This window comes from Euleptes europaea, chromosome 13 (assembly GCF_029931775.1).
Source record: "Euleptes europaea isolate rEulEur1 chromosome 13, rEulEur1.hap1, whole genome shotgun sequence".
NCBI lineage: Eukaryota > Metazoa > Chordata > Lepidosauria > Squamata > Sphaerodactylidae > Euleptes > Euleptes europaea.
The window spans coordinates 11,702,826-11,718,839 of NC_079324.1; the positions used below are offsets into that span (position 1 = coordinate 11,702,826).

The 16,014-nt window shown below is 43.2% G+C and overlaps 2 protein-coding genes across 2 annotated transcripts in view; both read right to left on the reverse strand.

Moving 5' to 3' along the window:
• The window catches only part of LOC130485807 (V-set and immunoglobulin domain-containing protein 1-like), a 31,145-nt gene extending 27,473 nt beyond the window's left edge, over nt 1–3,672 (reverse strand). The window contains exon 1 of the mRNA XM_056858953.1: nt 3,636–3,672. Within this exon, the coding sequence (XP_056714931.1) occupies nt 3,636–3,672 (37 nt within the window). The remainder of the gene's footprint in view (nt 1–3,635) is intronic.
• A 4,779-nt stretch (nt 3,673–8,451) lies between these two features.
• Nucleotides 8,452–16,014, reverse strand: LOC130485808 (V-set and immunoglobulin domain-containing protein 1-like). The gene is made up of 5 exons (XM_056858955.1): nt 15,960–16,014; nt 12,965–13,125; nt 12,672–12,857; nt 10,295–10,436; nt 8,452–8,564 (listed from the first exon to the last, which is right to left on the reverse strand). Exons 1-5 carry the CDS (start codon nt 16,012–16,014, stop codon nt 8,452–8,454), a joined length of 657 nt encoding a protein of 218 aa, XP_056714933.1.

Here is a 16,014-nt window from a genome sequence, read left to right on the forward strand (position 1 = left end):
TACACTTTATTTGCATAACTGATTAATGCATCAGTTTTGAAAACACTTATGCACAATTAAGTTAAAGCACGAACATCATCATCAGATGATGAGGTCTTAATAAATTCGAAAGTAGCTATTCTGTTTACTTATGTGGAATGCTTAAAGGAGGGTTTGAATTTATTTTTATTGTTTTATTACATTTCTAGCCCACCCTCCCCCTGCCAAAGCCAGGCTCAGAATGGGTTTTTTAGTAAGGAATCTAAGTAACATTGATTCTTTTTTTGGGGGACGGGACTGTTGTTGTTTTTTGCAGAAATTAATGCTTGTAATAATATTAGACAGTCTTGGTAATACAATGATTCCATCAGAAAATGCACAGACTTCCAGTGTAGACTGTAAGTGCTGTACAGAAGCTCCCTGCCCTCAACTTAGCAGCAACAGGATCTAGACCACATGAATTGTCATAATAATTTCATGATTAGGAGAATGCCCAAAAGGAGTGCATTTTTTAACCTTCATTGAGGAATTAACAGTTTCTCGTCTGAATTTTTTATTTTCGATACAGCAGTCTTTCCCTATTTTTACTCCAACATTCAACACAATGACATAACAAACCAGGAGGAGGGCAACTAAGGAAAGGGATAAACCAGGTAAAGAGGATGAGTGGGGCTCGAAAGATGGGTGTTGAACAAAAATGAGTTTAGGTGAAGTTTAAATTCGGCGGGGAAGCCATGGGACATTCCGGTAATATTCTATTATCTTCAGCCAGTGTTTTGGATAGTAAATTCAGGTACGCACAGGCTTCCCCACTGTCTGTGTTACGTGCTGTTAGTTTGCTTCTGACTTAGGGTGACCCTATGAATGAATGACCTCCAAAACATCCTATCATTAACAGCCTTGACTGGATCTTGCATACTGAGGGTACGAGACTTCCTTTACAGGGTAAATCCATGTCATACTGGCTTGTCCTCTTTTCCTACTGCTTTCAATTTTTCCTGGTATAGTCTTCCCCATTCCCAGTACCTAATTTGCCAGCTGAATGCCTGCTGCTGGAGACAATAATAAACTGCTTCTTTTAAATATATCAATGCACTGGTTTAGATGGGGAGCTAGCCCCATTTTATCAGATCTCAGAAGCTAAGCTGGGTCAGCCTTGGTTAGAACCTGGTTAGAACTTGGCCACCATAGGAAGTCCAGGGTCACTACACAGATGCAGGCAACAGCAAACAACCTCTGAGCGTCTCTTGCCTTGAAAACCCTACCAGGGGTTGCCATGAGTGGGCTGTAGGGCTGCCTGGTTGCTAGGCCCCCCTGGCCACTGGCAGGACTCGGCTGTGACTTGACGGAACTTCACACACAACACACACAAAGATATTCACAAGAGTTGTGTGTGTTGTTTATGATGACTCTCATAATTTCCTAAACCAAGAACTAGATAGGCAGTCTTCTACGCTATGCTCATTTCTGCAGGAGTATACCTCACTGAACTCAGTGAAACCTACTTCCAAGTAAGCATGCATAGCTGGCTGTAACCAAGTATAGATAAGGTAAAGGTCCCCTGTGCAAGCACCGGGTCATTCCTGATCCATGGGGTGATGTCACATCCCGACGTTTACTAGGCAGACTTTGTTTTACGGGGTGCTTTGCCAGTGCCTTCCCCAGTCATCTTGCCTTTACCCCAGCAAGCTGGGTACTCATTTCACCGACCTCGGAAGGATGGAAGGCTGAGTCAACCTTGAGCCGGCTACCTGAAACCCGCTCCTCCACATGAAGCCTGCTGGGTGACCTTGAGCCAGTCACAGTTTTCTCCGAACACTCTCATCCCCACCTACCTCACAAGGTGTCTCTTATAATAATTTATTGTGGTCTTTGACCAGTATTACAGAGTTAAAACATCGTTAAAACAACAATCATTCAATACAACAAAAAAGTGGCAACATAATCACTTGAACATAATCACTTTAAACTCTGCATCAACTTTAGTATCGTTTCCCCATGTCTTACACAGCCCAAGACAGAGTTTGGCTACTTGTCTGGATACGCAGTGGTTTTTATCAGACAGCAAATATTCCAATTTAGCCGCATCGGATTCATCGAGAAATCCACCTAACACTGGCTGAAGATATTTTAATCTGGCCTCCTTATAATATGGACATCTCAGAAGCATGTGCTCCGTAGTTTTTTCGTCCCCCATCAAGCATAAATATAATCTCTCTGAGTATGAGATCTTTTTGAATCTCCCTACTAGCACGGCAGAAGGAAATGCCGCGCACTCACAAGGTGTCTGTTGTGGGGAGAGAAAGAGAAGGCTTTGAGATTCCTTAAAGGTAGAGAACAGTAGGGTATAAAAAACCAACTCTTCTTCTTTATGTATTCTGACAGCCTACCATGATGTATTAGATCTTTTTTTAAAAATACATTGTTAACAATAGGGACAATAATAAATAACGATGATAAATCCAGAGCAGTCATGTTCGTTTGTTATGACAAAATTGGACAGGAGTCCAACAGTACATTAAAGACAAACAAAATTTATGACAGCAAAATTTTTAATGAATCAGAGCCCAGCATTTCATGAGGCTCACTTCATCTGATTCAAGACAGTTTTTGCTGAAATAAATATTATTAGCATTTAAGGTGCTACCAGACTCCTGTTTAATGAATGCTAATGGGAAATGCTGTCAAGTCGCAGCTGTTTTATGGTGACCCCATAAGGTTTTCAAGGCAAGAGATGAACAGAAGAAGTTTGCCATTGCCTACTTCTGTGTAGCGACCCTGGACTTCCTTGGTGGTCTCCCATCCAAGTACTATCTAGGGCTGACCCTGTTTAGCCTCCAAGATTAGACAAGATCAGGCTAGCCTAGGCCATCTGCAAGGGGGTTTAATTAATATCACTACACATGTACGTTATTCTCTCTCTCTATTGCCTTATGCTTGCCCAGTAACTTTTTTGCTTTTTCTTCGAACATCTGGTGCCAATACTATATCACAAACTACTTTTGAAACTCTTTTCCTTGTGACACTGTGGGGGCAGCTGTTAGAGAAAAACAAGTCTAAAGCTACCTTGTGACCATGGAAGTGATTTCATGGCAGTTTGAATCCTGGCCATTATTTATAGACAGACGTCTGAGTTGGACTGATAAACAGACAGACAGACAGACAGACAGACAGACAGACAGACAGACAGACAGACAGAGAGATCCTGTAGCTTTCACCCCATTTTTGAAGACACACTGGGTGAAAACGCACTGTTGCTTTAGCCTCCTTTATTCCCTGTTTCAGCCAGGATTCATCCAGGATCGAATGCATGCGTTTCGCCAAACCTGTGTTCGATCCTGGCAGAATCCTGGCTGAAACAGGGAATAAAGGAGGCTAAAGCGACCATGCGTTTTCGCCCACTGACTTAGTTGAGGTATCTTTCAAGCCTCCGGTTTCCCCTTATTCAGAAAACTCCAGTTCTTAGAGACAAATTCCAACAGTTTAAAATAAATATTATATAATCTTTAAAAAGGAATGTTGTGTTATAAATCTACAAAGTAACCTGATTTGGTACCACATCCTCGGCTTTTGCTGAACCCAAAAATATACTGCTCGTGGCTCCCAGAAAAGAGAAATCCACTGTTCTTTTAATTTGCTGTATCGTGGAGACTTACCAATGAGAGCTGCTATAATTGCAAATATCTTCAACATGGTTCCCAGAGTGTTCATAGGACTGGAGAAGAAGCTGCACAGATGCTGTTGTGTGAAAAGGGAAATCTCAACTGAGGGTTAAAAAAAATACTCTTTGTTTTACTTATCAGCAGTGTATCACCAAGTCAACAGTGTTTTTCATTTTCCTGCATTATCAGATACATAAGACTGTTCTCAGGGTGGCTGTGTGATTTGTTCAGCCAAAACCATTTCATGGGGTGTGTACCGTTGAGGCATTTGTTAATAATAAACGTAATAATTCTGTAATGTGTATAGAGTTAGGTTGTACTGCCATTATTCATGGTGAGAATCATGCTGTAGGTATTCTTATAAGTTATAGACAAATGTCTGGCTTCTCCAGATTCCAACAACCTCCTACGTGACACATCATGGCTCACAACTTATTTTAAAAGAATCCATTTCACTCAGAATTCCTCATCTTGCCCAGTTTCATTATTGTATGGATATAATATCGGTAGGTTATTACACTATCCTGCAAGGGTAGGACAGTCTTTGCTAGGAAGTCTAAATAGGTTTGGGACTTTCAGTTTAAACAAAAGATAACTAAGGGAGGATATGATTTAAAAATTATAAAATTAGGCAGTGGGTAAAGAGAAATTATTCTCCCTCTCACATAATACTAGATCTTGGGGGCATCCAATGAAGTTGATCAGCAGTTCATTTCGGAAAGGCAGAAGAAAGTACTTCTTCACACAGGTGGAGATGCTTCAAGGGGAATTATAACATGAGATTGCTGAACTTGAGTTAATTCACAAATTCAGAAAAATGGGGGGGGGACCAGGGCTGAATAGGGACATAAGATTCTTATCTCCCTACAGATGCCAACGTTCTGCCCCTAAGCATTTCTCGCCCTGCCCTGGATAGCCTGGTCTCGTCAGATCTTGGAAGCTAAGCAGGGTAAGCCCTGGTTAGTACGTGGATGGGAGGCTGCCAAGGAAGTCTAACGGCTGCTACACGGAGGCAGACAAAGGCAAATCACCTCTGAATGTCTCTTGCCTTGAGAAATATAGGGTTGCCATAAGTCCGCTGTGACATGACAACACTTTCCACCACCACCAAGCATTTTCCCCCTGCTCCAATCAAGCTGATTATAGTCTGTGTTGCACCTTTTCATCCTGACTCCTTTCTTTGCAACACCCCTCCCACCTTCTTACTGGGATATAAGGACTCAGGAATCTCCATTCCAACTCATAACTTACAAAGGGAGCTCTGACTCTTGAGAGCTTATACCCCGAAACTCTTGTTGGTCTCTAAGATGCTACTGGACTTGAATCTAGCTCTTCTACTGGAGATTAACATGGCTACCCTAACATGGCTAACTTCACACAGTGCTTGGGAAACCTACATCCTACTGCCATAGGATGTAGCTGCCAGTTTAGATGGCTTTAAAAGTGGATTAGACAACTGCATGGAGAGTAGATCCATCCGTTGTTATAAGCCAAGAAGGTGAAATAAAGGGACCTTTGTATTGTTGAAACAGTTCAGGAGATGTTCAGAGCCAAGAGATGTTCAGAGGTGGTTTGCCATTGCCTGCCTCTACGTAGCGACCCTGGACTTTCTCGGCAGTCTCCCATCCAAATACTTAGCTTCTAAGCTTCTTAGCTTAGCTCCCATCCAAATACTAAGTCCTGCTTAGCTTCTAAGATCTGACGAGTTAGGGCTAGCCTGGGCCATCCATATCAGGGCATATTATGGTTCTTAGCATCATTGTTCTGGTTTTTAGCAAACCTAAATCATTATTATTTGACTCCCTCTTTTCTCTAACTCCTACCATCTTTCCAGCAACTAGTGCTAGAGCTTCAACAATGAATGTTAGTTGGCAGCTGTGATACACATAAGAGTGCACGCAGCAGGTGGCACAGATATCTTTATCTCCAGATAGGATGGAAAGCTGAACTGGCCAGTACCAGGAGCGGTTTGTTAACCAATGGTGTGAGTCAATGCTAAGTAAATGGAAAACCCCGGTGCTAAGTCATCCACTTTTATACCTTGGCTAAATACAACTCTGTCAGAACAAAACCCACTGAAGTGCCCCTCAAGGAAGTGGGCCTTTACATCTGCTACCAGGAGATACCATACAATTTCAGGGTTGTTTATTACAGCTGTTGTTTATGACCAAATAGTAGCTTTTTTTTGTACCTGCATATAATGTGATTTATCCCCAATAGTTGTGCAGCTTAATTCACAGACAGCCCATTCCTGAAACCTGCAGCGACTGGGGACTGCGTGGGCAAAAAATCTTGTTGGTTTATAAGGTGCTACTAGACTCTGGCTGTTCTACTGCACACCAACATGACTGTCTCTGAAACTAGGGATCTACTGTACATAAATTTCAAACTGCTGGTTTTCCTGTTGCTGAGGGAATTGTCATCTTGAAGTCTGTAAAGTGCCACGCATGTTGAGGTTGCCCAGTAAATAAGAATTGATAACTGATTTGTACTCAGACAAGCTTTATTATGATTAAGCAGAAAATAGTCTCCAGCTTCATTCCTTCCATAGTCCTTAGGAAGCCATGCAGGTATGTTGTTTTCAAGCTGCCTCTGGAAGACCTGAGTTCAAATCCTTCCTGAGTTCCACATCTGTAAATGAAGGATAGTTATAAGTATGGTTGCCAGCTGTCAGGATTGTTTGTCTCAATGCCTGTCATAATGTATATAATATAAATCATGTAGAAAGGATTGTACCGTAATAATGTGGTGAACTCTCCAGGCAGGAGTTGGGAAGGGGGTGCTGTGTGTGCGTAGAGGGAGTGTGTGGAGATTCACACAGCTCAGCAGAAACTGATATAACCATGCTTTGAGATAAGACACCTGGAGGGGGGAGTGAGACTTGACAAGCTATAAACTAGACTGGAATGTATGCTCATTAACGCCTTGATGTTGTATCAGGAGCCGAGAGTTTTGCTGAAATGTTCTGTGTGATGATCCAATAAATTCTTGAGTACTTCTGGACAAACACTGAGTACGTGGAATTATTGAAGTATTAGCAGGACAACAAAAAACCTCACACCAGCTCTGGGTTGAGAAATACCTGGGGATTTTGGGGGTGGAGCCTGAGGAGGTGGGGATTGGAGAGGGGAGGGACTTCAGTGCCATAGAGTCTAATTGGCAAAGCAGCCATTTGCTCCAGGTGAACTGATCTCTGTCACCTGGAGATAGGAAAGCCAACCTCCAGGTACTAGCTGGATCTCCTGCTGTTACAACTGATCTCCAGCCGATAGAGATCAGTTCACCTAGAGAAAATGGCTGCTTTGGCAATTGGACTCTACGGCATTGGAGACCCTCCCCTTCCCAAACCCCGCCCTCCTCAGGCTCTGCCCAAAAAATCTCCTGCCGGTGGCAAAGAGGGACCTGGCAATCCTACCTGGAGATCAGTTGTAATATTAGGAGATCTCCAGCCACTACCTGGAGGTTTGCAGCCCTAGTTATAAGTGAGCATGCAAGATTGTTGGCAGGAAAGAGATTTTAAAAAAATAGGCAACAGTGTGTTCATTCAAAGTGCTTTGGGAACCTTTATTCCAAGGGAATTGTCTTCTGTATTTCAAGGTTCAAGTAATTTCCACATGCAGCGAACCATCTAAATAATGGGAATGGCCCATACGTCATTGCTCTTGCATTCTATAAACGCTTCTGGATTTGCCAAGGTTATACAAACTCCATCTAGAATCATAATTAGCGTAAACTGCAGAATCTCCCCCAGTTTACGAAACAGCTGTTTCTGCATTCATAACTTTTGCAAGGTGTGGAGTTTATTGATGGAGGGGGTCTAAAGTTGTGACAATCTGTTGCCAGGATGACAGCAGTTAACTAGTCAGGAAAGCATGGGGGTGGGGGCAGCGGTAGGATTGTGTCAGATTTTCCATCACCCTGTGAGACCTTCCTGTAATGCTCCTCCTACTCTCCTGGGTGCATGTTTCCCCTTTTTCCTCTACAAATCTCTACTTTGTAAAAACAAAAAAACTCTTTCATGCTTTTTCCCATGAGACTTCTGCACATTTGTAGATATTACAGGTTACTTTTTAAAACCACTGATATGGGTACTTTTAAATTGCTAGGTTTTTCTATGACCAGGATTTTCTACAAACCAGAAAATCTACTCTAGTCTTGGGTGACCAAGTTGTGCTGATTTTTTTGGTCAGTATTACAGGGCTACCTGTGAGAAGTAGTTATCTGATGCTGTCTGGCTGATTCATTTTAGTTGTCTGGTGTAGCCTGGTTAAGAGTGTGGTGTAGGGGTTAAGAGCGGTGGGTTGGAGCGGTGAGCTCTAATCTGGAGAACTGGGTTTGATTCCCCACTCCTCCACATGAACGGCGGACGCTAGTCTGGTGAACCGGGTTGGTTTCCCCACTCCTACACATGAAGCCAGCTGGGTGATCTCAGGCTAGTCACAGCTCTCTTAGAACTCTCACCTACCTCACAGGGTGTCTGTTGTGGGGAGGGGAGGGGAAGGTGATTGAAAGCCGGTTTGATTCTTCCTTAAGTGGTAGAGAAAGTCAGCATATAAAAACCAACTCTTCTTCTTTTACTGATCTGATATGTTCTTTATAGTTTGAATATTTATTGTTTTATAGTCACTTTCTTATTGTTGTAGTCTGTGTTGGACTAGATGGACCATTGTCTAATCCAGTGGACACTCTTCTTACACTCTGAACTATGAGAACAAGAAGATGACTTTTCTTTTGAAAAACAATGAAAGCCGAGGATTGCAGGATCCTAAGTGAGTGATAGGTGCTGAATGAGAACACAGCTACTGTAAACTCACAGGCTGATTTGGCAGAATTTCCTTCCAAGAGAGTTCACAGCGGTACACCGGTAGTAGCCTTCTTCAGATTTTGTCAGGTTACTCATGACCAAGACTCCAGTTTTGGGATCTGTAACAAAATGCGAAGGAAACGGAGGTTTTGAAGTACACACTCCATATGGTTGAAATCCTAATACCTGCTTGACTTCATCATTACTGTTACCAAAATTGACCCTTTGTGCCTGGCATGTGTTACTCCCAATTTACACAAGCAGTTGGACTCTCAGAGATAGAGGGGGGAAAGGCTTTATTCAAATAAAGGAGAACTCAGTTCAAACACCAGAATTCCAGTGCGCACTCATGTTCACTTTTCTTTTATACAGGTTTCACAAACAAAGAGAATCATATGACTACCAATAGAGATCTGGGACTTAATAGAGATCATAGAACCATAGAATCATAGAGTTGGAAGGGACCACCAGGGTCATCTAGTCCAACCCCCTGCACAATACAGGGAATTCACAACTACCTCCCCCACCCCCACCCCAGATCTGGTATTCCTGTCTCATTACCAAAGCTAATTTCTCCATGCCTACTACCCCTCTGCATAACACACCCAATCCATTGTGTGTCTAATTCACTCTTAAGGGTAGATGGAATAACATTCTAGCTGTATCTGAAGAAGTGAGCTGTGATTCAGGAAAGCTGCCAGAAGTTTTGTTAGTCTTTAAGGTGCTACTGAACTCTTGCTCTTTTCTACTGCTATATGACTACTGTCCACCTTAATTGCCATATTTGCTTACCTATTACAAGCACATACATCCTTTGCCTTATTAGGCAGGGATCACATGCTTGCCAGATGATTATTGTTCTGACAATAAGGAGTTGTAGCATCTTGGTGTGCTGTTTGGAACTCAACTGGTTTTAGCTAGTTTCCAGTACATTGCATATTTCCTTGAGCCTGTTAGTTTCTGATAAGCTAGCACATATTCTTTGGAAGAAAAATGCTGAGGTTTCTCTAATTTAGCCTTTAACCACAAAATTGCTGTATTCTGGCTTCTTTACTACATTACTGATCTCACATGACACCACAGATCATGCCACCATTATTTACTTGATCAAAATAAACCAAGAAAACACTTGGGAGATCCGGTCCAGCTGAGAATCCCTTCCCCAAGGAAACTTTGCATTAATTTTTTGTGTCTTTTTTATTATTCCTGTGACTCACTGGTGGGATCCAATTTTGGTTGAATAGTGAGGCTTATTATTAATTAATTAATAAGAAAGAGGGAGGGGAGGTGTCATGGTATAGCTCAATCTTCTCAGATCTCGGAAGCTAAGCAGGGTCAGTACTGGGAAGGGAGACCTCCAAGGAAGACTCTGCAGAGGGAGGCCATGGCAAACCACCTCAGCTTCTCACTTGCCTTGAAAGCCCCTTGCTGGGGTTCCCAGAAGTTGGCTGTGCCTTGACGGCACTATATATATACACACACACAATAAGAAAGAGAGCAAAAATCGAGAGACCCCGTACCCCAAAGCACTCACCTTCAGCCAACTCACCCCTCTTTATCAGCTTCAGTCTTTTCCAAGTTGGACCTGTGTGTCCATTCCCCCACCCCACATCACAATCCCTTCATCTAGGAGGGGGTCACCTACAAGCTCTGATGGGGACTCAAATAGTGCTGTCCTCTCACAATTAGGGCACCGACCCCTCACAATTAGGGCCCCGTAAGGAATGTTCTTGGCTCACAGCTCCTGGTTTCCACAAGGTGTGTCCATTTAGGCCCAGCCCACTTGCAGGAATTAGACAGCAAACCCAGAAGAGTATATTACGTAGAGGACCTAGGGAATATTACTCACTATATGCCTCTGTGACAGGGGTGACGGTGTCCCCGGATACCTTTTGCCACCGGTAAGAAGGAGAAGGCAGCCCTTCCTCAGAAAAGCAGTTCAGGGAGATGAGGTGTCCCATCTCAGGTGTCCCACGAAGGCTGCAGTGAGGCTGGAAAACAACAACGGCAACAAGGCATAAGTCCTGGATGAAATCCTACTGTACCATCATTATCAGTATTATTTCCATAAATAATTTTTATCCATCTACCGCTATTTTATCCCGCCTTTCCTCTAAGGAGCTCAGGGTGGAATACATGGATCTCCATTAGGCTTGCCAACCTCCAGGTGGGGCCTAGAGATCTCCAGACTACAGAGATCGGTTTCCCTGAAGAAAGTAGCTGTTTGGGAGGTGAGGCTCAATGGCACTTATACCCCCACTCTACCCAGGCTCCACCCTCAGATCCCTAGGAATGTCCCAGCCTGGAGTTGGCAACCTAGTTTATCCTCACAACAACCCTCTAAGATGGATAAGACTGAGATAAGGTGACTGGCCCAGTGTCATACAGTGATCTTCATGGGTGAATCAAGACTTCAACCTGGGTCTCTGCAGTCCTGGTCCAACGCACTAACCATTACTCCATTCTGGCTGTATGTTAGATGTCATCGTGAAATGAGCAGCTAGACATGGGTCCAGTAGCACCTTAGAGGCCAACTAGATTTTCAGGGTATAAGCTTTTGAGAGTCAAGGGTCCCTTCATGAGATACAAGATGGAAACTCTCTCCAGAAATGATACAGTCACATCCATCTGAGAGTCTTTGGTATATACCAACAATACAGCAAAACAAATAGTGACAAGATGAGATGTGCATTCATGCTCTGTCTCAGTGGCGGAGCACATGCTTTGCACCCACAAGGGTCACTTACAAAGGTCCAGCTTTAGTTTGGCACCTCCAGATACAGGTTCTCAGGTTGCATAGCATGGAAGGACCTCTCTCTGCCTGAGACCCTGGAGAACCTCTGCCAGCAAGAATAGTAGATGTTCAGTTAAGTCAGAAACTGCAAGAACTGGTCTCTCCTGAGGTCAATCTTGCAGGGAAGATTTCATATCCATCCAGAACAGGATATGTCTGTACAGTAGGGTTGCTGACTCTGGGTTTGGAAATTCCTGGAGATTTGGGGGGTGGAGCCTGGGGAGGGTGGGGTTTGGGGAGGAGAAGGAACTCAGCAGGGTATAATGCCATAGAGTCCACTCTCCAAAGTAGCCATTTTCTCCAGGGGAACTGCTTTCTGCTGTCTGGAAGTCCGATGGAATTCTGGGGCGTCTCCAGCCCACACCTGGAGGTTCAACTATTAAGCAAGGGTGTGTTGCATATAATAGCTGGCTAAATCTCCTGTTATCACACAGTATTTCAACACGCAGCCACAAAAATTCCTTTTGTTATTTTTATAAATATTTTTCTTATGCTCACATAGACAAGTACTTCCAGTTCACAGAATCATCATTATAAACAAAGTAACCTTGTAATATTAAAACTAACACAAGCTTATCACGTAACTATAAAGAGACAGGATCGAATTACTGTTCATCAGAGTCACACAAGTCTCTACAGCAACACATTCACTTGCTGCGATCCTCTGTGTTGTATAAGCACTGGGCTCCTCTGTAGTCAGCTGATGGCGGCTGACCAATAATGTCTCTTTCTCTCTTTCTCAAGGCTGTATCGTTATCCGTGTGCAGCAAGCACCGTGGTAAAAATCACAGCCAGAAGTTATGTCAAGAATATGACAAGCCACCGGTTTAAGCTTTGTTTCGCTGGTGATTGCTTCATCAGATTAATATGTGCCTACAAGGCTGACAGATTTGGATGTGTGAACCACATAATGGTGGTCGGATGTAGAAATTATTAATCTGATGAAGCAATCACCAGTGAAACACACAGGATCGCAGCAAGTGAATGTGTTGCTGTAGAGACTTGTGTGGCTCTGATGAACAGTAATTCGATCATGTCTCTTTATAGTTATTTAATAAGCTTGTGTTAGTTTTAATATTACAAGGTTACTTTGTTTATAATGATGATTCTGTGAACGGGAAGTACTTGTCTATGTGAGCATAAGAAAAATATTTATAAAAATAACAAAAGGAATTTTTGTGGCTGCGTGTTGAAATACTGTGTGATAACAGGAGATTTAGCCAGCACACCTGGAGGTTGGCAACCCTACTGTACAGCCACTTAGACTAAAATTCTGAGCTACAGGATGACCAACACAGATACAAAGGACTTTCTTTCTTCTGACTTAATAGGTGATATTAACAATCCCAAATTCAACAGTCAGAAAGTAATGCAAAAAACCGAAGCAAAACAAACAAAACAGCAACAAAAGGATAATACCTAGTACGCTGACCGTCATGGATTTTTCACTCTGTGCATCTACGTCCATCGGACTGAAAACTTCACAGGTATATTGACCGGTCTCTGATGCCTGCATGTTGAAGATGGTTATTGATGCATTTCCTCTTCTGTTGGCCCCTCGGATTCTGCCTCTGAACTCTCCATAGGAATATGACTGGCCTTGCTGAGAGTAATAGATCTGTGGCACAAAACTGAAGGTTAGTCAGATGGTCAGATGATTTGGAGTTCCAAGCAGTCCTCATCAGGGAAGAGACCGTTTTTAAAACATAAAATACCGCTCCTTACCAAAGTTATTGCTTTTGCTTTGGCGCTATAAAATGTCCACTGAATAAACAAGTTAGGTCCAAATGTTCCTGTTCTGTATGTGCAGAGAAGAGTGATGTTCCCACCGATGGTAGTCTCCACAGAATTCTCTGGAACAGTCACGATAACACACCTCGCAGGGCCTACGGGCGACAAGCAGAGAAGAGCAAGAAACACCATGGAATTAGTTTATTTTTGTCCTAGTTGTGAAGTGCCTATAAACTTCATTTATAGGAAAACATATATTATTTCATATGTATAAACATTCATAGGTTCATGAGGTGCTATGCTCAAGAATAGAGCATAGCATCAGGCAGATATATTCTACCCACACATGGAAACTTTGGGAACGTTGGCATCCATAACTATAAGAGGCCAACAGAACACATTGCCTGGTACAGGCTTTCCCCTGTAGAGAAAAACAGTGTCTTACCTTCACTGTTAGGAATGTGAATCACAAGACCAAGTGCTTGCTTAGAGACATCTTCTACCAATCTCTATATACTATGTTAATTAAAGAAAGGCAGACAACCAATGTTTAGTAAGTCGACGTAATTGGAACATCCCTAACCAGAAGTTATAACTGGGGTAGCAATCCTTTGTTCTGTATGAAGACTGTCCTGCGCATTAGGGCAGTTTCATCCGGTATGTATATTGAGCTCAATAAACCGCTGCTTTGAACTATCAACCTCCCACTGTGTTATATTGATTCGAAATTAACATTATAACACAGGCTTTACAGTTGCAGACCTGAAGCCCCCCTGCCGCAAAGTTGCTGCTGATCCCCTGCACTTAGGGTTGCCAGGTCTCTCTTTGCCACCGGCGGGAGATTTTTGGGGTGGAGCCTGAGGAGGGCGGGGTTTGGGGTGGGGAGGGACTTCAATGCCATAGAGTCCAATTGCCAAAGCGGCCATTTTCTCCAGGTGAACTGATCTCTATCGGCTGGAGATCAGTTGTAATAGCAGGAGATCTCCAGCTACTACCTGGCAGTTGGCAACCCTACCTGCACTGCAACTGGAGTCAGGATGATCAGCTCGTGTACTTTGCAGCCTCATGTTTAGGGTTGCCAACTGCCAGGTAGTTAGCAAATACAAAATAGCAGAAAATGGCGAGATATTTGCACAAAGACTCTTTGAATGGGATTCAGATATTTGTAATTACAAGTTGTTTTTGATTTATCCTGCATCATATTGCACAGACAATGATTATATAATTGTATGTTAACTATATGCCTAAATTGAACAAAGACATACTTTGCATTTATTGAATGCTTGTTTTTCTGCTATTTTGTATTTGCTAACTAACTGTATAGCAGGCTAACCTTTATTTACCCAACTGCCAGGTAGTAGCAGGAGATCTCCTGCTAATTCAACTGATCTCAAGCCGATAGAGATCAGATCACCTGGAGAAAAATGGCCGCTTTGGCAATTGGACTCTATGGCATCGAAGCCCCTCCCCTCCCCAAACCCCACCCGCCTCAGGTACAGCCCCAAAAATCTCCTGCTGGTGGCAAAGAGGGACCTGGCAACCCTACTCATGTTTGGCCCTGAGACATATTTGTGGGTGTTCAACAGCCAGGTTTGTTGGCCAAGCATAAGGCCTGTGGGCCGGATCCGGCCCCTTGAGAGCTCTTATCTGGCCCGCTAGCCAGCCAAGGCAGCCACCCCTCCCCCAGTCCCGATCTGGGCTGGCAAGGCACGGCCCAGCCCGACCAAGTTACATTTATGTCATATCCGGCCGTTGGAACAACACCCCTAATTTAGATGTCTACAGAACTTCATTCCTACTGCTGTTCAATACGTTTCATAGTGGTGTCCAACCTCTGCTGTCGTCAGCAAGGGACATACACTGGGAGGGGGCTGAGAGGTTCATCCATGTTCTGTGCTGTAGTGCTTTAGCAAGGCAGACTTATCCAGGTTCACAGTTCCCCTGATCGCTACTGGTGAATGCTCAACCCTGCAGGCCATAGGAAGGGGTGATGAAGAACAAAGACTGCTTGAATTAAATAGCACTAACCTTATGAACCCAGCAGTGGGATGGTTACAAGGAAAGGTACAAACACTACAAATAATAATAAAAATGGGTATGACTATATATGGATTACAACATACCGTATACAAGACTTATCCTGTCTTGGTGTCTATGATGGTTTGTGCTAGCCCTGTGGAATTAACTTTTTAAAAAACCTCTTAACTCCCATGTCATATCCTAATCTACTGTTGAAACTGCCCTTCCCGTGATACATTAGGGAAACTGCTGTCTGAGAAAAAACAGGCGTAAGACTTCCCTAGGATCATTAAACTAATTTCATGATTCCTGGACCCCTGGCTAGTATAAGACAGATAGATGAATTGATAGACACATAGTTCATACAGATTTCAACCCATTTGTGAAAACACATTGCTTTGACCAGGTTACCTCTTAAGTCTCTTATTCAGAGATATCCATTTCTTAAAGACAAATTCCAACATTTTAATGACATTTCATAAAAATTAAAATGTATAGAAGTCTGCATGACGAATCCACAAAACAACTTGTAGGACTTTTGCTGTATCCTAGACAATATTGCTCATGATGAAGAACATAAGAAGAGCCCGGCTGCCTCAGACCAGTGGTCCATCTAGTCCAGCACCTCATACAGTGGCCAACCAGTTTCTCTGGAGGACCAACAACAGGGCATAGAGGCCGAGGCCTTCAGCTGATGTTGCCTCCTGGCACTGGGATTCAGAGGTTGACTGCCTCTGAACATGGAGGTTCCCTTTAGTCTCCATGGCTGATAGCCACTGATAGACCCCTCCTACATGAACCTATTTAATTTTCTTTTACAGCTGTCTATGTCTGTGGCCATTACTACATCCTCTGGCAGTGAATTCCACACTTTAATAAATGATTGTGTAAAGAAGTCCTTCCTTTTGATTACAGTCTCGAAAAGAGATATCCATTGGTAATTTTGTCTGCTGTGTTGTGGGTGTCTTACCTGTGAGAGCTGCTAGAATGGCAAATATCTTCAACATGGTTGCCAGAGTGTTCAT

Bases quoted from the DNA above. Each gene is read 5' to 3' on its own strand.
- LOC130485808 (XM_056858955.1), bottom strand. From the start codon at position 16,014: ATGAACACTCTGGCAACCATGTTGAAGATATTTGCCATTCTAGCAGCT. The intron at 12,858-12,964 runs GTAAGGAGCGGT...TTTGTGCCACAG, and splicing joins AAGCAAAAGCAATAACTTTG to ATCTATTACTCTCAGCAAGG. The intron at 10,437-12,671 runs GTCAGCGTACTA...GTTGTTTTCCAG, and splicing joins AGAGTGAAAAATCCATGACG to CCTCACTGCAGCCTTCGTGG.